The sequence below is a fragment of the Coturnix japonica genome, chromosome 5 (genome assembly GCF_001577835.2).
Source record: "Coturnix japonica isolate 7356 chromosome 5, Coturnix japonica 2.1, whole genome shotgun sequence".
Classification (NCBI taxonomy): Eukaryota; Metazoa; Chordata; class Aves; order Galliformes; family Phasianidae; genus Coturnix; species Coturnix japonica.
Window position 1 is genome coordinate 1,265,434 of NC_029520.1, and position 21,066 is coordinate 1,286,499.

The 21,066-nt window shown below is 49.9% G+C and overlaps 2 protein-coding genes across 4 annotated transcripts in view; one reads left to right on the forward strand and one right to left on the reverse strand.

Moving 5' to 3' along the window:
• The window catches only part of IGHMBP2 (immunoglobulin mu DNA binding protein 2), a 23,443-nt gene extending 9,023 nt beyond the window's left edge, over nt 1-14,420 (forward strand). Inside the window, exons 7-15 of the mRNA XM_015863332.2 lie at nt 1,562-1,709; nt 3,049-3,223; nt 8,788-8,970; nt 9,443-9,561; nt 10,807-10,901; nt 11,166-11,289; nt 11,982-12,803; nt 13,135-13,319; nt 13,966-14,420. Coding sequence (XP_015718818.1) covers nt 1,562-1,709; nt 3,049-3,223; nt 8,788-8,970; nt 9,443-9,561; nt 10,807-10,901; nt 11,166-11,289; nt 11,982-12,803; nt 13,135-13,319; nt 13,966-14,163 — 2,049 coding nt within the window. The 3' untranslated portion in view covers nt 14,164-14,420. The remainder of the gene's footprint in view (nt 1-1,561; nt 1,710-3,048; nt 3,224-8,787; nt 8,971-9,442; nt 9,562-10,806; nt 10,902-11,165; nt 11,290-11,981; nt 12,804-13,134; nt 13,320-13,965) is intronic.
• SYT12 (synaptotagmin 12) lies at nt 14,157-21,050 on the reverse strand. Of its 3 annotated transcripts, XM_032445164.1 has the most exons (10): nt 20,591-21,050; nt 20,333-20,434; nt 20,109-20,212; nt 19,176-19,240; nt 18,322-18,515; nt 17,780-18,160; nt 16,755-16,970; nt 16,531-16,651; nt 16,219-16,337; nt 14,157-15,653 (listed from the first exon to the last, which is right to left on the reverse strand). In XM_032445164.1, exons 4-10 carry the CDS (start codon nt 19,210-19,212, stop codon nt 15,480-15,482), a joined length of 1,242 nt encoding a protein of 413 aa, XP_032301055.1. In that variant the 5' UTR covers nt 19,213-19,240; nt 20,109-20,212; nt 20,333-20,434; nt 20,591-21,050; the 3' UTR covers nt 14,157-15,479. The 3 variants fall into 3 exon arrangements, with proteins under 3 accessions (XP_032301055.1, XP_015718832.1, XP_015718833.1); XM_015863346.2 differs by lacking the exon at nt 20,109-20,212; XM_015863347.2 differs by lacking the exons at nt 20,109-20,212; nt 20,333-20,434.
• Nucleotides 21,051-21,066: the final 16 nt, after the last annotated feature.

The following is a 21,066-nucleotide window of genomic DNA, read 5'->3' on the forward strand; positions in this document are numbered from 1 at the left end:
CTGACCCATCACTTGCCTCAGATGGTTAATCACAGTTCAGGCTGTGATCAACAGTTTCCCTTACACTATGCGTCTCCACAAGACACCTCATGTGGGTAACCTGAATGCCATCTCTTTATTAAGAGTACCCAGTCTGTTAGCCAGGAAAGCTACTTTGTAAGTGAAGAGTCATCCTGCCACTTCTTGATTACCCTTAGAAGACAACTTGGCCTTGGAGAAAAGGCATTAAGGCACAAGCATGGACATTAGAATTAGGGAATGCTTCCAGTCTGAAGAACCATCTCACAGAGACGGTCTCTATTCTGGAGTGTGCTTGAGCCTCCGCATTCACTGGCCAACAGCACTCATCTTTTTCTGCTGTAGAGCCAGAAGAGGGCAAAGCTCCTCCTAGCAGAATTTCCTCATTGAAGTGGCAAAATCATAATCATTACTGCTGCACCATGGGGAGATGCCGCAGTGCCCTGCTTTTCAGATGATCTGTCTGGAATTGTTCACACAGTTCCCTTCACCAGAAGAGGAAGGAAAGCATCTGCATCATTAATTCACTTCCTGATGAGATATTTAGCTGTCCTGACACTCCCTCCCACACTCAGCCACCTCAAGTAGAAAGTACTCTATAAAAATGCATCCTTAATTTCTTCTTTCTTAACCTCAATTTATTTTTTCAAAGCTTGATTTACAGGGTAGCTTTTCTATTTAGGATAATAGGCTTCGATGCTAGCTAGAATTTAACTGGTGGTAGCATTGTCCAAAAGCCATTTTTTCAGATGCTTCCAATTTAGGCAAGGTGTTTTTTGTCCCCCAGAAAAAGGCCAGCCTAAATCAAGCCAAGTACACAAACCCTATAATTCAGCTATGGAAGCAAGGTCTGGCCTTAGATGCAGCTTTTAGACCAAATGGTGAAGGGTGGGGGCCCAGACAATACAGATTAAAGTCTTCTGGCACCTGTGGTGCCCTAACAAGGGGCAGGTGGGCTCAGTGAGCCAAGCATTGTCCTTGGGGTTGACTGAAAGTGCTGGATAGGGCTGGAATCAGCCAGATATTTGGATCTTAATGTCACCAGCCGGTTGCTGTTGTTAATTTTCTAACTAGATGTTTTTTTGCAGAACAAATGCAAAACTTGGCAGTACCGGCACCAGCAATTTTGCTCTCTAATCTTCCTGTGTTCCTATCAGAGAGGAAGCTGACGCTGATTTATTTTGTTCCTTCAGCTCAATGAGTGTCTGGATTGGCACCCACCCTCTTCTTTTGAGCCAAGCTAAGGGAAAAATGCTTGCATGATCTCTCCCCTGTAACTTCTGAACCTGTCCACCAGCTTGACTCCCCTTTATGTGTCAAGACCCTACAGATATTAAATACCTAGAAGCATAACCAAAGCAGGATGGCTGGGTAGACAAGAAACACAAAGAAAGGTCTTTCCTAGATGCTGTGATATGAGCTGAGCTATGTTAGGGACCAAAGAATCCATCCATATGGAAGATGGTTATAGGAACCATCAGGTTTCAAGACAGGGAGCTGAACATGTCCCTCTTTGTTTTATCTTGATGTTTTATTTTTACAGGCAAAATCCAAAAAGGCTCAAGACAAAGGGGAGCGGGGCCATTTTCTCAGCGAGATTAAGGCACTGAGAAAGGAGCTGAAGGAACGAGAAGAAACTGCCATGACTGTAGCCCTTACCCACGCCAGTGTAGTCCTTGCTACAAATACAGGTGCACAATCCTCTTTTTCTTTGCAATATTTTATCTCCCATTGTCAGGTCTCATGTAGACTATACAGTGCTGCATCCTGCCAGGAGGAAACCTTAGCTAGGAACCAGACTGGCCCATCTTTGTTAGTTCTGAGTTGGAGCTGAGCTTCCAGTGCATAAACAAGAGCTATTGGAAGTGTGTAGTCTGCTACTTATTTTGTAAGTCACAAGCTACTTGATTTCATAAGTCACAAGCTTTCCTGCTTGGATAATTTCCATGGCTGATTGAATACAACACATGTCTCCATAGCCTGATCTCAGCCTGTGTGTGTTTGGTTAGTTTTGTAAATCACCCAAGTAGAATAAAGCACATGGGATTGAGGGAACTATTCCAAGTATTGGTCAGGCAGCACATGTAGGCACAACTACAAACAGGCAAGTAATAAATACCCTTGCAATTGAAGGGAAATGTTAAGTGCTTAAATTTAACACATCCTGAAGTGCTATACTGGATCAGATGTATAATACTCCAGAGCCCACTTTTCATTTCATTGATCAGATGTGCTTTTCTTCTGAGGCTTGCTAGCAAGTCTGGAGGTCTGTGTAATTCTGTTTCAACAAAAGGAGGTAGAAAAACAAAGGAGTTGGACTTTGTGTTTTCCTAAATAAATAAGTATTTGTCAGAAACCATCTAGTTGGATGGGAATTATTGATACACGCCACATTGCTCTGTTGCTAGGTTCAGCAGAGGGAGAATTTAATCATGGCAACACAGAAGGACAGCAGCGACCTTTAGTTAATGGGAGTTCGATAAGCCCAGCTGCAGTGCTGGAGGGAAAGAAAACTGTCTGTGGAGCTGTATGCCACAATGGGACAGGCTTGCTTAGAGAAAACCTTTCTGGTTCTTTCTTCCACCTGCAGCGTGGCAAGAAAAGAAAAGTCAAGTTCAAACTGTGTGCCTCTTGTTTCCACAGTGGACTCATATAGGCTGGAAATCATTTGTAAGGAAAGCAGTATCTCAGCTGACAAACTCTGGCATCTGAACTGACATAAAGCTGTAGAGGAGCAGAGTTTGCAGTGTCAAAGCAAAAGCATTCCTATTCAGGAATGTTTCACTTGTTTCATAGATGCTTGGAAGCTTTTGGCCCCAGATGTCAGGGCAAAAAAGGGCAAACGAACAATAGAATTATAGAATATCCCAAGTTGGAAGGGACTCATAAGGATCACCAACTCCTATTTGCAAAGAACAATTCTGACCTATACATGTAAATGTATATTTATTTGTCATGGACCACAGAGCTGAAATGTGTTGCTTGCTTACGTGTGCTTCTTTTAAGCTGTGCACTTTGTCCTTCAATTAGGTGCTTCTTCTGATGGCCCGCTGAAGCTGCTGCCTGAGAACTACTTTGATCTGGTGGTGATAGATGAGTGTGCCCAGGCCCTGGAAGCCAGCTGCTGGATACCTCTGCTGAAAGCTCCAAAGTGTATCCTGGCTGGGGACCACAAGCAGCTTCCCCCCACCATCATCAGCCACAAGTAAGGAGCGGTCTGCGGTCACAGGTTCACGCCTCAGGTTTCAAGACGTTTCATTAACATGATTATTTAGCCTTGTCCTCCATGGGCTGGGTTTAGTCACACGGCCAGGATTACATCAGAGCACTTTTACTGATAGCCACTGCTTAAAGTTTAATGCGCCTCCATCTGAGCAGGCTTTTTTATTGCATCAGGATGTGACAGTCATGTTTCCTGCTGCTGACCTACTCACATCATAGCAAAGCATGTGTAGTCATCATGGCTGTCTTCCTCTTGTGCTGATGGCTGCCTGCTGAGCAACTGCTGAAGGACTTGTAAGGGTTTTCAGTTTGCAGACAGAAGAGCAATCTGACAGCCTTCAGCCCTGCTCAGGGACTTCTGTGAGCTCCTTGCCCAGGAGGCTCTCATCCATTTAGGAGCAGACGCAGCCTGCCAAAGTCTGCACATCAGTTCCAATTTTGTAGGAATTAGCTTAGATAGGTTGCCTTGGTAGAGATGCTGAAGCAAACCCCAGAAACCAAAGGCAGCTTTGTACCAGTTCCAGGTGTTTATAGTGGGAATACTAGATCACAGTGACAGGGAGATGTCAGCCTTTGAAACTTTACCCATACCCATTTTGGATAGGTACTCTAAGCTGCATTGAGGGCATGATCTAGCAGCTAGATTCCCTGCCTGCTCCAAGATTGCTGTTCGCCCACATTCCACATGTAATTAGGGCTTGTGTGTCCCCAGTGGAAAGGATCCTCTGCACAAAAAATGGGGCAGACAGAGACTATGAGTGCGGTAAGTGCAGCAGGGCAGAAAGCTCAGGTAGAATGGCTTGGGTTGGAAGGGACCGTAAAGATCATCAGCTTCCAACCCCCCTGCCAGAGGCAAGGCTACCAGTCACTGGATCAAGTACTAGATCAGATTGCTCCGGGCCCCATCCAACCTGGTCTTAAACACATCCAGGGATGGGGCATCCACAGCCTCACTGGACAGCCTGTGCTGCTTGCTGACTGCAAGCTGTGTGGTGGGAAATCAGGCTCGTGCTCATATTAATCCAAGTCTCCTCTTTCCTTTATTAAACTCTGCCTCTGTGGTTCTGCATTTGTTCATTTAACACATTAATGTGGGAGTTGGCCCACTGAGATGCTGCACCACATTATCACATCCACAGCTGTAATTAGAAAACTTTGTAATATGTCGTATAACATTAAGAACAATTAGTTTGTAGAGGAGAGCTGTGACTAGTGTAAATTGCCTGTGCTTTGAAGGGATGCTCCATATAGTGTTTGGGAGCTTTCCAGTACTTTAAAATACCAGTGTACACATGTTTATCTTGGTCTGGAATGACTGAACTGGCATTGTGCACAAGCAGAGAAATAGGGCTGACTTGATAAACTTTCTCCTGCTTCCAGAAAATAATTAGCCAGATACATATCTATAACTTCCCTGGAGTTTTGAGCCAAGGAAATGAAACATGCGAGGGAGGCAGCAGCTCCCAGCAGGTACCTGAGAGATACTGCAAATAATCTCAGGGTGCTGCATCATTGTGGAGACAAGTTCTGATTCTTGCTATTGTCTGATGCATGAATGATTTCATTTTGCAGATGTTGGCAAGCGATAAGTACACTCACACTTAATAAGTGATAAGCAAATGCTGTCTAGGCTGGTGAACTACACAAAAATGCCTGTCTGGAACCCCTGCCCTTCTTGTATTGCTGCTCATTTGCTGTGAGTCTGTAGGCCATGTCTCTGTGCCTGGGTTTCCATCAGATCAGGGAGCTGGGTGGACTGAGGTGTTACTGACCTTAGGCTGAAAATAGGCAGTCAGAGGCTCTGTGGAGTCTAGAGCAAGTTTAGCTCCTGTACAACCAGACTTACCTACTTTAGGTTGGAGTCTGATTTAATTTAGAGTCAGATGCTCAGTCAACAAGAGCTCCTTAAATAACATGCCAGGTACTTTTTGGAGTAAGTTACTACATAAATTTGCCTTCTAGTCCTTGGAATTCGAGGACTTTGTTTCACTTTGGTTTTTTAAGTGATGCATTCACTTGTTAATATTTTGAACCCAGAGCTCTTGGCATGCCAAGCTTTATTTGCAGGGTCAGAAGCTTGTAGTGGATGAAAGCACCAAACACAGTGGTCCCAAAGCAGGGACTTACTTTCCCAAGGCTGTCAGAGTAAAGGCAAAATGCTGTAGAAACACCAGTCCTATTACTGTCGGTGAGTGGCTCCGACACTGAAGCTGATGTCAGTTTTGGCTGCTCTTTGAAATGAAGCAGATATTTCTTTTCAGATGAGCACAGAAAACATTGCACCACCTGCCAGCTGCTTTCTTCTGCCCTCTGTTGTGCTGGTTGTTGCCAGGAGCCTGTACTGGTGCTGCATCATGGAGCTGACAGCTAAGAGGTATTGTTTTGTAGGACCCATCTGCCACAGACCTCCTGGATCTCTTCCTCGTCTCTCCATCAATTTTGTGTTCATTTGACTTTACACTTGGAAAGTTGCCTCTAGTTTGCATCATTAATTAAGATCACAGGTGATCTTAATGTTACCTGTTCTCTGTAGAACTGAGTGCTAAAAGCATTTGCTTTATCAGTCAAGGTGCGTGCCACAGCCTTCCTCTTTCCAGCACAGTCCCCTCCACAACACAAATAGAGCAGACATAGAAAAGCATCGCTCTGTGCTTTCTCCAGCTGTGTTCCCTGCAGGCTGTGAGATACAGTGCAAAGGCAGCTCCGTTCTACCTTCATGTGTGGTACTGCCAGAGATTAATTAAGGAACGCAGTCACCTGCCAGCTCCCTCTTTGGTTAATGGAACAAGATAAGCTATTTCCAGGGATGATTCATCCCGAGGACTGAAATCCTGCCGCCTACCTTCCTCTTCTCCTCCATTGATGGCAGCAGATCTGAAGTGGGTGGGCTCCTATTTTCAGGGCCTCGATAAAAGGTCTAAAGTTAGCTGAGATGAATATGAGCTGACAGCAGGGACTGTCTGGTACTACAGCATGCAGAGTCAGTCCTGTGCAGATGGGAAGCCTCTGTTAAACAGAGATGCTTTGGTGCTTTACCAGTGCTATACTGCAAGCACAAGCAGACAGAGGCTGCCACACAGCTCTGGGAGCTGTGCCCTGTCTAAAGAAGCTACATTTTTGCTCTCTGCATTTCTCTATGTTGAGGCTTTGACTTATTTGTTCAGATATTTATCAGATCTGTTGCTCCCTGCTGGTTTCTTAGATAAGGTCTGCACAGCTTTACTTACTACTACTTTACCTCTGGGAAACATCTTAAGTCTGTACCAGGATAGGAAAGCTCAGGGCACAAAGAAGCCTTGAACTACATTGTTCCACTTGGCTACAGCTATCAGCATTAACACGTGGCAAGAGCTAGAGGAGGAAGCCTTACCTGTAAGGAGCAGTGGGCAGCAGCAGGGCCTCATCCTCCTTCATTGGGATCTGCTATCCACAGGAAGGTCCATTCAAGCAAAGTGCAGCCTTTTCCTGCATTAAGACAAGGCAAAACCAGGTTAACAGCAAATACTGGCCGCTGTGGTATCTCAAAAACAACTGGCACTCAAAACCTCTGTCCTGTATGTTGTTGTTGGCATGGGGATCAATCACTGTAGCAATTAATTGAGCTGTGAATAATAGGAAACATTTTAACAGGTGAAATATTCGAGAGCAGTTAATATCCTCATTATTAATTCAACATATAACCTCACATAGATCCCTGTGGTGGAAACAGCACTGTTAGTGGATAGAAGGGCATTATTTCCAAGGCTTGCAGGGAGACTTGATGCCTCCCCTGTGCTTTATTGTCTGTCTCTAGCAGAAACACTTTATTTATTGTTAAAAAACATCAGATATTTCCTCCAGTTCTACTGAAAAGTCAGCTGTAGGCTTGCAAGTGAGCAAAGGAGTAAAGGCCAAAAGCAAAGGGAGGTTAACTTTGCTTGGGAAGGCTGCATCCCTCTGAGCCTTTGCCAGCAGTTTATTTTGCTGTCCTTTGTGTGTTGCTTCAGTTGCCTGATGTGACTTACACAGCTGGGGTCTGGCAGCAGTATTAAACACAGCCTGAGCACAGCAGGCAGAGCAGGAGCTGGGAATGGGGCTCATAGACGGCCCCAGCAAGGGATGAACCAAGTCATCATCAGGCCATAAACTAGAGACCAGACCCAGTATATACCCAGGAGACAGAACTAAAGATAGGACTGAAGTAACTTACAGGTTCCATCCAGCAGACAGAGACAAGATATAACTCGGGTAGAAAGCAAAGGGCTGAGCTTAAGTGGGCTCCTAGGCAGTGGTGGCTGGGGCAATTCAGACCTCGTGGTGCTTTCTTGGCCCAGTTAACCACATTGCTTACAGGTGGGCTCTATGTGTGATATGCTACCTCTATAAGTACAACCCAGGAGCACCACAACTGTAAGGGCTTTGTGAATGAGCTCAGCAGGTCGTGGTCAGCAGCAGAACACTCAGCACAGCTGGATGCCTGTCCTGTACCAGAGTCACATCCTGTAATAACCTTACTGCACCCTGCCAGCCCTTCTCCTCGCTTCCGTGGCTCTGTTTGTTGTTCAGTGCTCATTACATTCAAACAGCCTTTGGAAAACAGCGCTGTCTCCAGAGTCCTGGATCACAGCTTCCAATCTGCTTTTTTTTGCTGCAGTTTAGCAAGGAGGAGAGCTAATGAGACCCGACTTTGCGGAAAGATCTCCCGTCAGTTTTTCTTTCTGCAGCTTTAATGAATTTGCAGTCCCTTGTTCTGTTTACCAAGTGACCTGCTGTTAAGAGGACAGGGCTGGGCAGCCCAACACACCGTGGTGCCGTGTATTAATGCTGAGCTTCCATACAGCAGTAATTGATGCATGCTGTGTCCCTTAGCCTCAATACAAGCACTTACTTCTCCCAAGCTGATCTCTACCATCACTTTGTCACCACGATGCCTCTTCATTGTAGCAAGCAGAACCCCTTTGCCATGTTCTCTTTGCACACAACATGAGAAAACTCTCTGCTCAGAAATGCTCAAAATGCAACAATTCTTGTCCTCCTTCCTCAGACAATAATGCTGTGATGCTTCCAACAAACCCTTCCTGTATGTCAAACAGAAAGCAATTAGACTCCCGAAAGGCTTATTTCATTAGGAGCTGTATTAATTTGTGTCACAGATAGAAGCACAGGACCTCTGCCATAGGTGACAGGGTTGGCTTTCTTAATGGGCAATAAAGCAATAAGCTCTGAAGTGCATTAGTCTGGGGTGAGTAGCCAAGGATTAATGAGAACACTTGCACGTCAAGTGTCTTGATAAAACACCATCAGGATCTGACTGTGTTGACACCATATGTTTTAAGATGCTGCATTATGTGATTCTGATGCCATTCCCTGAGCAGCACGAGTACAGTGTTAGACTGAGGTGGTACCTGGAGCTCTGACAGCACTAACACCATTAGCATTGATTAGCCCCGCATTCAGTTCCGGCTGTCATGACTGTAGCATGAAGATACATATTGATTCTATAGTCCAAAGAGGGTTAAATCCATGCAGACATCTTGGCTCCACTTCCAGCTTGTTCTTTCCACACAGAGCTGCTACCAAGGGCCTTTCACTCAGCTTGATGGAGCGTGTCATCAAGAGGTACGGGGAGAAGGTTGTGAAGATGCTGACAGTGCAGTACCGGATGCATGAAGCCATCATGCAATGGGCTTCCTCAGAGATGTACGACGGCCGGCTCAGTGCTCACCCATCAGTAGCCCAGCATCTACTCAAGTAAGTGCCTTTCTCTTGTCTTTCTCTTGCTGGCCTCCATCTCCCCTCCTCTTCCCAGGCTGTGAATTCAGCAAGCAGCTTCCATGGGTATTTAAAAGAAAGAGGCTAATTAGTTTGGGGTTTATTGGAATACTGAAGCTTTAGATGTAGAAGGGATACGAAAACTCAATTCCTCTGTGGTTCCTTGTGCCACACTTTCTTCTCCTGCCCTACAGCACTGCTGTCAAATCTCTGCTAATACTCTTTTTCCCTCACTCTCAGCTGTGTAAAAATAGATATCAGCTACCACAGCTTCCTAGGTCTGCATATCTTTCCTCTTTGAGATCACTTAAGCAAATCACTGACACCCCCATGCCTTCCCCCTGCCTACAACAACTGGGCTGTGCAGCAGAGCTGATAAGAAAGACGTCCAATCACCTTTTGGCATAACTTCAGTGCTGTTAATATGGCCCTCTCCCAACATCTTTTACAGGGACCTGCCAGGCATCACCTGCACAGAAGAAACCACGATTCCCTTACTGCTCATAGACACTGCTGGCTGTGGCCTGTTCGAGCTGGAAGTGGAAGATGAACAGTCTAAGGGGAATCCAGGTACTAGCATTGGGAATATTTCATTGGCAGGAATTGACTGAAGTCCTCAGCCTCCCGAGGGCTTGGCCACTGCACTGCTGAGTCACTGTCCTGAGATGTTCCACCCAGGCTGGAGATGTGGCTCAGAACTGTCTCCCTTTCATAAAGTCCCACGTGGCTTTTCTCAGTGAATCTTCTCAAGGCAACAAGCTCTGTGCTGTTTTACTGGCTTTAAAGAATAGGTTTCATTATGGAGATTTAGTGCAGAGTCACGCACCATAGCCATTCCAGTAAAGCAAAGGAACTTAATAGGAACATGAAGACACTGCCTCCTTTGTGTCCTTGCTTTTGCAGCAGAGGGAATGGATGTGATCTGCTCTTCAGGGCTGCTGCTCACACTCCTTTTAGCCTGGCTTGGTTGGCTTACAGAGGGCCTTTGCCAGGTTGTGTTGCACACGGGCTGTCCAAAATCTGATGCTTCACTTGACAATCCACATAACCCAACACAGTTATGACTTAGTAAACCATCAGCAGAAAGGATCTCATTTTTCCACACCCTTCTGAGACAGAAAAAGGCTCTTGTCTCCAAACAGAAGTCTGAGATAAGTCAGGGATCCTGAGCAGGAGATAAATGCAAGTCTTCCAAAATGTGGGAGTTTGCCTTCTGGAGCAGCAGACTGCAGATTCTGGAAGGTGTTTTGCTGCAAAATAGATGGTATAGAGTCACTCCTGCAGATAAACATGTGGAATAGTTTGCATTCCTCTTTAGATTGGCCTTGTTCGATCTCCCTGAAGCAACCACCATCCTGAGCTGACAGCTCTGGAAGGAGCGTGAAGGTTTTTATATGACCACAGGGGTGTTGGAAATGCAGGGACTTAAAAGCTGGAGGCTTTTTCACTCACAGCATAGAGAGAGAAATGAGATTTGCAGTGAGGTCTAAAAAGTCTCACTTCAAAGGGAAAATAACTAATTCCCTGAGTTAGTGTTGATCTCTTGGATTATGGCAGGAGAAAGCCAAGGGTTGATCAGAGAGCTCTTAGGGAGCTAAGCTTAGATATAGGGAGCTGGTGATTTGGAAAGGCAAGAATCAAGGAGCAGGAATGCATAGCACATCACCATCTATCCAAGCTGGGATTTACCTGAGCCTTTCTTTGCTGTACAAGGGGGAGCAGACAGGTTTCTCCAGTCTATGGCACATCCAAGGTGCTGTTGTCATCAGCTTGAACATGCTTCTGCCTCACTGCCCCTTCTGCTTTGTGCCCTAGGAGAAGTGCAGCTGGCTGGTTTGCACATCCAGGCTTTGGTAGATGCTGGTGTGAAGGCGCAAGACATCGCTGTTGTTGCCCCCTACAACCTCCAGGTGAGATGGCATTCTCCTGGCACCTTCTCTCTTCCTTTATGCACATAAGAGTGGATTCAAACTATTTTTGCTTCCAGGAGCAATACCGAAGTACTCTCAGAGAGAGGAATGCAGAAGGCAGCAGAGACAAATGATATGATCAGTCATTATGGCCATCTCATCCTTTGGCCTTTGAGAGGATGGGGCTGTTCCAACACAATGCCATTTTAATGCTTTTCCCCTTTGCACTTCTCTCTCTAAGTGACCTCTCTCATGTCTTTTCAGGTGGACATGTTGAGGGAGCATCTTTGCCACAAGTACCCTGAGCTAGAGATTAAATCAGTTGATGGTTTCCAAGGCAGAGAGAAAGAGGCAGTGATCCTGTCATTTGTGAGATCCAACAGGAAAGGTGAGAACGTGCTGCTGGAGAAGGGGAAGAATGGGAATGGGGAAGGACTGGGTCACTCAATACATTAGAAGTTACTATGACTTTACAAGCTATGGACCAAAAGTGCTCCTTTTGGAGGCAAAATCTAGAGCAGAAAATTGAGTTCTTTGCTATCAGAGGCTGCAGTGAGAGTTAATAGGTGGAAAAAAGCTGCTGAAGGGTTTTTAGGCAGCAGCTCATGCAGAGGTCCCTTTTCAGATACTCAACAAGACATCCCTGCACTGATGCTGCTGAGGATGAGACCACTGTGTATGTGCCGGGAGTGCTGATGTCTGGAAGGAAAAAGGGGGAAAGGATGCACGGAAGGGGGAGGTGTTCTCTGCCTTGTTTAAAGAAAGCCTGGAGCAGGAAAAGAAGCACTGGGGGAAGGATGGAGGTGGGGTGCAGGGCTAAGAATAGCCCTGATGCACAGTGACTCACCTCGCCTCGCTGGTGGCTCAGTGGGAGCCCATGTCCTCAGCAATGACTCCGGCCCTCTTCCCATGCACAAGCAGGCAGAGCTCGCTACCAACAGTTCCACTGAGTCTTGGTATTCAGTAGCTCTTGTGGCTCCAAGCTGCTCATAGTGAGAGCAGGAGCCAACCCTGTACCACACCAGCCCCAAGAAGACTCTCTAACCTCTTTTTGCTCACTCCCTCTTGGTTTTCCTGCAGGTGAGGTGGGTTTTCTCGCCGAGGACCGTCGGATCAATGTTGCTGTGACACGTGCCCGGCGCCACGTGGCCATCATCTGTGACAGCCGCACAGTGGGCAGCCAGGCCTTCCTTGGGAGGCTGCTGGAGCACTTCAGGCAGCACGGCCAGGTGCACACAGCATTTGAGTACCTCAATGACCTCGTGCCTGAAAACTACTCCCACGGAGGGGAGCAGCAGCAGAGCACCAAGGCTCCTGCAGCACCCAGCACTAAACAGCAGCCAGCTCCAAGGAGGAAACCCAAAGCAGCAGCTAAAGCAGCTCCTCAAAAGCAAGAAGCACGTTGCTCCCCTAGCACAAGTAGACCTGGGGGAGAGAGCCCAGGGACAAAAGGTGACACAAACAAGTTTAAAGCTGAGCTGGAAGCCTTCCTGCAGAGTGACAAGACACAGCTGGATTTCCCCTCATCTCTCAGTCCACACGACCGGATGCTGATTCACCACCTGGCCGAGGAGCACGGGCTGCAGCACATCAGCACCGGGGAGGGCAGAGACCGCTACATCAGCATTCGCAAGGAGCTTGGTCAGGCTGTGGTAGCCCCAGCCGCAACCCCCAGTGAGCAGCAGCCTGCTCCTCAGACACAGGACTCCAGTGGGGAAGTTCCAGCCCCTACTAAACCTGAAGAAATAAGTGAGGGCTCAGGGAAAGTGGACCTGAAAAGGCTGCACCTGGAGAGAGTGCAGAGGGAGAAGGCCAGGCGGGAGGAGATGGCAAGAAAAGCTCAGGAGTCCAGCGTTAGTACTCGGGGCAGCAGCAGGAAGAAAGACAAAAGTGAATGCAAAGGTAGGTACCTCAGTTCATAGGAGCAGGAGATTGACTGGAGGCTTTCAAATGTAGGGAGAGAACTAAGAGGTACCTTTCCCCTCCTAAAGGTGGAGGTGGGGGTGAATCAGAGCTGAGAGTTACCTTGGCCGAGTTAGGCGTGGTCCCTTCCTCTCCCCCAGCCACCTTCTAACAGAGGGACACCCTCAGCCTTTAAGCTGGAGTTCAGTGTTGCAATGAGTGCCATGAAGTCCTTATCACTGCACACACTGGCTCCAGGACTTGGCACTGCCTGGGCCTTGGGGTTATTTGAGTTTGTTAAACCTCTGCTTCTCTTCTGCTCTCAACCTAGGAAAAGCAGCAGCTAAAACCACAGCAGACGGTGCTTCGGAGGAAGATATAGACGCTCTGATTTCTGCTGCCATTAAAGCTGACAACACCTGTGGCTTCCCCCACTGCAAAGCCAGTGTCACAACCCTGGGCCAGATCTGCCCGCACTGCAACAGGCGATACTGCTTCAGCCATCACATCCCAGAGGTACAAACAGGGCCAGAAAGCTGCCCAGGGGCTGGTGAGGAAGAGGATATACCCAGGTCTTAAGTGAAAGCTCCACAAGCAAGGTTTCCTTGCAGGGAGCTTAAAGCCAAACCATCGTTGTCAGATGGTTTTGTAAAGGTAGAAGGGGCTGGCAGACAAATGGGTTCAGTCTGCAGGGTCTTGGGGTAAGCCAGCCTTGGGCCTGAGCCCTGCAGTCAGAGAAGACGTGGCTGAGAGTTGATGAGCTTCCATTCAGCCATGGCCTCCTGCTCCCACCATCCCTCATCCTGAGTCACCCAAGCAAAGCTCTTTGCCTCCCGGGGCTTAGCAACATTTAGTGAGCTGACCTATAAATCCTCAGCATAGATTTTCCCCTTGTCAAGTACTATCTGTTTCCATGGCAAAGAATAATTGTATTTATGGTCATTCACAAGCTGGTTGGGGATATAGATTTATTCCCTGCAAAATCACCTCTCCCTGCTGAATTGTAATGAGGAATAATTGGAGGGATGCAACCTACATCAATGAGTTTTTGTTACTTTTCAAACCTCAGCCCTTTTCCTGCGTGGTTCGTAGAATCATTAAGGTTGGAGAAGACCTCTAAGTCCCACCATCAACCCCTGCCACCTCTGTCCCCTCTCCCTAGGTTCACAGCTGCGGGGACAAGGCCAAGGCACACGCTCGGCAGTGGATCAGTAGGGAGGGGGTTCTGTACCCTGGGAGCGGCCCTAAGGATAAATCCCTGGACCCCACCAAGAGAGCCCATCTCCAGCGCCGCCTGGACAAGAAGCTCAGTGACCTGACAAACCAGCGCAAGAGCAAGAAGAAAGGCAAGGAGAAATGAAGGAGCTGATTTATTTCCTTCTGGGGACTTGGAAGTCAACGTCGGTTGGACTGCATGAAGCAATGATGCTGCTAAAGGTATGGGGAGGTAGAAAATCGGAGCTTTTGTTTTGGGTGGTAGCTGCTGAACAAATAGGCACTGGGGCCTCCCTAAACTTCGGATAGAGGAGAGCACTTTCATTTGTCCCTGTTATCCTTACTGACAAAGGATGTACACAGGCTGCAGCACGCCAATAAAGACATATTAAAACACTGAAAGCAATCAGTCAGCTGTCCCTGCAACGTTTCTCTCTACTACAACAAAAAGGTCAATGTCTGTGGGCAGTGAAAAGCCCTGGGTGCCCTTCTCCTTGCCACTGTGTTGCCAGTGCAGCACAACTTCACAACAGAACCTTCTCATCCCTCAGCAAACTGCACTAGCAATCCCAAGCAGAGGGATGGACAGATGCCCCCAAGGGCATCCCCTGCCCCACACATCTCTCCATCACCTGTCCATCCCTCCATCTGTCCATCTCAGGATAACAGAGGGGGAACTGAGTCCCCAGAGCAGCAAACCTTACCCAGAAGACCTCGTCTGGGCTGGTAGCCCACAAGCAGATGGCATCTAAAGGGCTTTGTCTCTTTGTTTCTCCTTTCCCCTTGAAGCTTAATAATACAGAATTTGGGGGTGTTTCTTATTTCTGTAGAACAGCCCTGCTGCAAGGGAAGCCACAGGGTTAATTTAGCTGGGAAAAGGGGTTGGGGTGACCACGTGTAGTCTTTAGGGAATGATTCAGCCTGGACCTGGCCTCAAACACATGAGATATGGGGACAGACACCCCTGGTGCAGAGCACCAAATCCCCTCTGCAACCCAACAGAAAGAAAGACCACATATGCTTGAGAGAAACTGCACCATGCCAGCACTTTTATCACCCCCCTCTCTGTTTTCCCCTCGCATGCCCCAAAATCCTTCCAAAGAATCCCACGCCCCACCACCCCCCACCCCCAGACCCGCACACATTTGGGGTCACCATTGGTTTTGGGGGCACAGCAGAGGGCATGCAGGATGCTGAGGAGCCTGGCTGGTGCCCAGGCAGCAGTTCAGGGAGGATTTATGCTGGTTTTGGTCCATCCTCAGCGGGTCCCCCAGCACATGCGGATGGGGAGAAACACGGATGGGATTTTCTCCATCCTCCTCTTCCTCCCAGTGGAGGATTCTGGTAGCAGGATGCTCTGTCCGCCTCTTCCTTTTCACCTCCAGACATGGCATTTGGCCACCGTGGCCAGGGCAGAGCTGGTGTTGGGGCGCAGGGTCCCAGGTTGCTCCCACCAGCAGCCTAATTCCTCCGCAGCGGATGCCACATGGACACAGGCTTCCTCAGCGTGGCCAGCATCTGGTTCCAGTGTGTGATGCCCATGCCACTGGCTGCTGGGCCGATCAGGACGTGACCCACGTTGTCAGCACGGCCATCCTCACCACTCTCAGCCACTGTCACCCGCAGGGACAGGTCCTGCAGGGGTGCATGGAGTGACGGCTGTCAGCACTTACCCCCCCGTACCTCTGGCACATGTGTACCCCCTATACCACCCCATGCTTCCCACCCCAGTAGCTGTACCTTAGGTACATATGCTCCCCTACATACCCACCCAGCGCATACACGTACCACTCCATCCTCTCCATGCAGTAGAAAACTATACATGCATATCCCCACACACAGCTATGCCCTTTATGTATGCATCCATCCTGTACTCATTCACCACCTTACTTCTCCCACATCCCCTAAACCCATATATGCAGCCACCTACACACTCAAGCACACCCCATACACATGCATCTCCCCCAGCAGCCATACCTAATATCCCAGTACTCACCCATCCTCCTGCATCATCCGTACCCAAAAACCATACATGCACATCCCTACATGCACAGCCATACTCCATATGTGCCCATCTCCCATACCATCACATCCCACTGAGCCATATATGCACAACCACAGTTCCTTTGACTCCCATTCCATCCCAGGAAGTCCTCACTAGTGCAGGGATTTGGGGTCCCCAAGGAATAACAGGACAGACCTGGAGCACAATAGCTGGCACCGAGAAGATCATGGCCTCATTGAATACAGGGTTGGTGTCATCCTTCTTCTTGCTGATCTTCCTCCCATCCTGCAGCAGGTAGACTTTGACAAAGGGATCTGCTCGGGGCCAAGGGGAGAGAACAACCCTGGTGTCAGCCACGTTGGAAACCATCCCAATCTAAGGGCATCCCAACCCAGTAGGGCTGCCCCTCAACTGGTTTTACTCCAACAAGAGAGCTCTGGGATGGAGCAGGACAAGCACCCATGTCCAACCCAGAGCTTTCGGGCTTTGAACTGGCCCCATACTCACCTGCAGTCCCTTTGCCATTGCTCCAGATGAGGTTTTTGGCTTTGACCACCACCACCGTCAGCCGCTCAGCTGTGGGCAGGTAGCTGAGGGAGAGCAGGATCTCCCCCACCGTGTCAACTGTCTGCAAGACCACAGTGTGCCGAATGGGAGGAGAGTGTTCCTCCCAGGGAATGGGGTGAAATCTCTCCAAACCCCAAAGCAGGAGGAACGTCACCCCACCTCACCTTGTTCATGTCCTGCAGGTAGAGCCAAGCGTTGAAGGGGCGCACAGTCAGATCCAGGTCAGAGAGTTTGAGCTCCGCTACACCAGTGCTGACGTTCCTCTCGTCCTCATCAATGCCAAAGACAGAGAAGCGTAGGCTGTCCTCCTCCAGAGCCGCAGGGTCCAGTGGGATGGAGAAACGCTCATCGAAGGCCACGGCGTAGGCACTGCGCTGGATCTGAGGGGGAGTGAGTTGGAGAGGGGCCACAAGCAACGCAATCCCTCCATATAACCATGGCAACACCCACTGGGACCTCAGCAATGAAATCCTTGGGGACAATCTCTGCCATCGTGGTCTCACCAACCCCTGCAACCCCAAGAGCATTCAAGTACCTCTGGGGGAAGAGCAGATGGGCAGCAGATTTGCTTTATGGCACTGATGGCTCCCAGCCCACATAGTATTTCGGGGATATCTGGATGAATGCTACTATAGCTACTATTAAGGCAAACAAATAAAGAAGGTAACACGGAGCATAAAACAACAGCAACAACAAAAAAAAAAAAAAGACCGTCTTCATAACTCAAGATTGCAAAAGATGGTAATTAGGGCTGGTGAATTATAACGATGCTAAATAACGAATATCTCTGGAACATAAATACTCAGCCTGATCTTTGGATGTAAAAATGGTCTTTAAAAGGATGCCAGGAGGATATTTCAGTGCCTTTTTGGGCACTTCCACCCCCATAGAAGTGGGTTGAATGGGTGGGTTGAGGTTTTCTGCTCTTTTCAGGAACTGTTTGATGAAATGGAGCAGCAGGGACCCAAATGCTTTGCTTGGCAAAAAGTGGGTGGCAAAAGGAACCTGGGGGCTTCTGCTTTCCCAACGGCGTGTTCAATAACAGGATTTGCCCCCAATGTGGCCATAGTTGCAGAAGGAGAGGAGAATACTGAGGTCATTTTTAGACACCCACCACATGCAGAGAGGAAAAGCAACCCAAAAGCAAAGATACAGGGTTTCTTTCTGCAAAGACCCCCAAGGGGCTCACCCGGGAGATGCCCACGATCTGCTCAGCTGGCAGCAGGCTGATGCGCATGAAGCAAGACTCGAAGCGAGCATCCTCCTTCTCCAGCAGATCCTTGCCCTGCAAGAGGGTGACATGCAGGGCGGCCGCCTTCCCATCGTACTCCATGGACACCTCCACCTGCCCCACGGTGAAATCCTGCCCGAAGTTGTTCCCGATGGATGAGACGGAGTTGAGGGAGTCGGCTGAGACAGATTTCTTTAGGGGCCCGTAGGGGGCCAGCCCCAGGTCCCTGCTCATCAGCTCCAGGCTGCCCAGCTCATTGATGCTCTCGCAGGTGTCAGCGCCTCGCAGACTGGCTTTGCGGCTGGGCAATGGCTTCAAGCTGCACGCTGCTGCCCCACGCTGCCAGGAGGGAGAAGCAGGCAGTGAGTTCTGTCTCTCTGCATAGCACAGATCAACCCACAACCACCATGCCACATAAACCATTCCCCCATTGACAGCCCTACTTTTGCCCCATATCGCAAGAGGGACAGAATTGAGCCCACCTGCATCCTTCTCATCACCTTGTGCTTGATGTCTGAATAGGCCGTCCCGTACTTCTGCTCCAGGTAACGATAGTCATAGTTGGGGAATGGGGAAGGCGCGGGGTAGCTGCCAGAACGCCAGAGCTTCCACAGGTTGACAGCTGCAATGCCCAGCAGCGCCAGAGCTCCTGCAGCGTAGATGCCGATCTCCCAGCGAGGAGGGCTGGCGGTGGCTGCGGAGGGGTGGGGGAATAAAGGGACAGCATTAGATGTCCCAAGGAGGGGATCCAGGAGCTCATCCCGTGGGGTCAGCTAGGAATCGATCACTGCTGCCCCCGAATGGCGCTCAACAGCAAATCGCATTCCAATTGGTGCCATAGGGGAACCCTGACTGCTGCCTGGGATGCCCAAAAGAGCCACAAATAGGAAAAAGAGAGGGAAAATGCTTATGAAACGGGGCAGGGGGAAAGCCAGTGAGGTCCGATGGGATGATACGACAGAGAAAGCCCAGCTTGAGGCTGCAAAACAGGACGCAGCAGCCCCACGAGCAGCTGTTGCTGCATTGCAGCAGCCTCCATCACCCGAGTGATTAAAGCCACACGGATGGCTTCACGAGAAAGGAAAGGAGGAGGGGAGAAGAAACGAAATAAAAGAGGTTTGTGATCACAGAGCTGCTGGGGACTCCGCAGCGCTGCCTCCTGCGTCACGCCGTGGTGCTCCTGCCTTGGGGCCAGATGGAGCAGCAACCACAGCCCGGGGCTGGGTATTATTTGATATTGGAAAGTTTTGGGGTTTAAAGGCAGAAGTGATGTCAGGATGTTAAACTCTGTGCTCACCCACACACCCCCACGCAGCCCTCCCCAGGCTCTGCAGCTCACAGCTGCTGTACTCACCGCTCAGCCGGTATCTGCCCATGTGCCCGCTGTCCATGGCAGACCGTCCCCACTAGCAGGACAGCCTACAGTGCACAGAGAAAACCAAGCAGGAGAAAAGGACGAAGATGAACATATGGAACCTGCTCAGACTCCAGAACGGCCCCAAGGATTGGGCTGAGAACGGGCTCGGTTCATGTCATGTGTGGGCTGAGCCACCAGGTCCCATTGGGTGGGATTCCCCCATCAGCCCCTCCTGGGTATGGAAATGAAGGGGCAAGGAGAGCTCAGGAGGAGACGTTCAGCCTTTTGTGCTATCTCAGCACCTTATCAGGCTGCCAGCACCTCTGGGAGATATAGCGGATGTGGGATGGCATAGACCCCCTATAGAGGTCTTCCCTATAGAGGAAGCTGCAGTCCCCCAAAGTCATCAGCTGTGCCCCCAGGGGTGGGCTGAGCCCTCTCTTCCCCCTCATCCAGTACTGTATCCCCACACCCCATCCTCCATCCCTCCTGCCAGAGGAGGAAAGCCCCATCTCAGCCTCAGCACGTCAGGAGGAAAGTAGGATCAAGTTTGCCGCTGGGTTGGCTGGTTGGTAACAAAACTACAAGTAAAAAATCAATCCCGAACATAACGCCGGGCTTTGGGCTCCATCCCTCAGCCCCAAACTCCCGATGTTACTGCTGCAGAGCCCCCAGTTTACACCCCATGTAGATGTGGGGCTCTACAGGCAATACCCTTATGATATATCCCGCTATGGTTTCCCCGCTGTGGGGATGCTGAGGAGCTCGGGAAGGGAAACCGAAACCCAGCCCCAAAATCACAGCTGCGGGCAAACCCCGGCAGAGCGCATCCCCTGCGCGGGGGATACCACGGACACGACCTCCGAACCTCCCTTCCCCTTCATCTCTTCCTTTCTCTCCCCTACCGCCATCCCGAGGACTGGGACTCACCGCTGTTTTGGGGAGAAAAAGCTCATTTTGCAGCCGAGCGAGTGGTGGTGATGGCGGTCGGGGCAGCCGGAGCCAGAACTGCGGGCGGGGCGGCCCGGCTGCACCTGGGGGGGGGGTTGGGCTGGGGGGGTTCGGCCCCGCCTGCCGCCCGCCCCCTGCAGCCCCCGGCCCCGCATCGGGTTGGGATCACCCCTTCAGCCCCGGGGTCCCGCATCCGCTCCCACCTCCAGCATCTTTCGGCTCTGTCCTCCCGCAGGGTGTTGTTCCCTCCGCCCGCTTCTCTTCTTTTTCAGGGGCTGCGGACTGAAATCGGGTCCTCCCCAGCGCTGCGTGAGAGAAACCACCTCCTTCCTCCTCCTCCTCCTCCCTCCCATCGGCTCGTTTGGGGTGGGAAATAAAACCCCTTCATCCCAAAGCACCAAGCGGCGCTCACCGAGGTCTTTCCCCAAGAGCCCTCCCAGCAGCCCCTTGGGAACACTCACCATCTATCGCCCACCAGACAACGCCATCTCAGGATGTCCGAGTTCTTGAGTGCTGCATGAGTGGGAATGGAGCTTCACCTCGCAGCTTCCGTGTTCATCCAACCCAGACGCAGACCCTTCACCTGCTATACAGAGCCCCACGGAGCGATGGCTTCCTCCCTTAGCTCTCAAAATAGCACCGGAGCATTAATTCTGGCTGCCTGGACCACCAGCACCCTCTGCTGGGGTCTCCTCCATCGCTGACCCCTAGAATGTTGTCTTCAACCCAGATCAGCCTGGCTGAGTTTTGGTCACCCCTTGATGGGATCTGAAGATGGATCTGGCTTCATGCAGACTGCATCCAGCTTCACAAATACATAGAGCGCCTGCAGCAGGAGCTAATGCCAAGAGCAGGTAGATGAGACTCAGCGCTTCACAAGCAAAGACATCCCTATTGCTTCCTGAGGATCAAGGAATCATCCATTTCACACCTTAAA

Excerpts from the sequence above, each read along its gene's own strand:
- SYT12 (XM_015863347.2), bottom strand. The coding sequence starts at position 19,212 with ATGGACAGCGGGCACATGGGCAGATACCGGCTGAGCG. Across the intron at positions 18,161-18,321 it reads ATTCAGACATCAAGCACAAG|CGTGGGGCAGCAGCGTGCAG; the intron begins GTGATGAGAAGG and ends CCCTCCTGGCAG. Across the intron at positions 16,652-16,754 it reads ACCTGCAGGACATGAACAAG|ACAGTTGACACGGTGGGGGA; the intron begins GTGAGGTGGGGT and ends GTGGTCTTGCAG.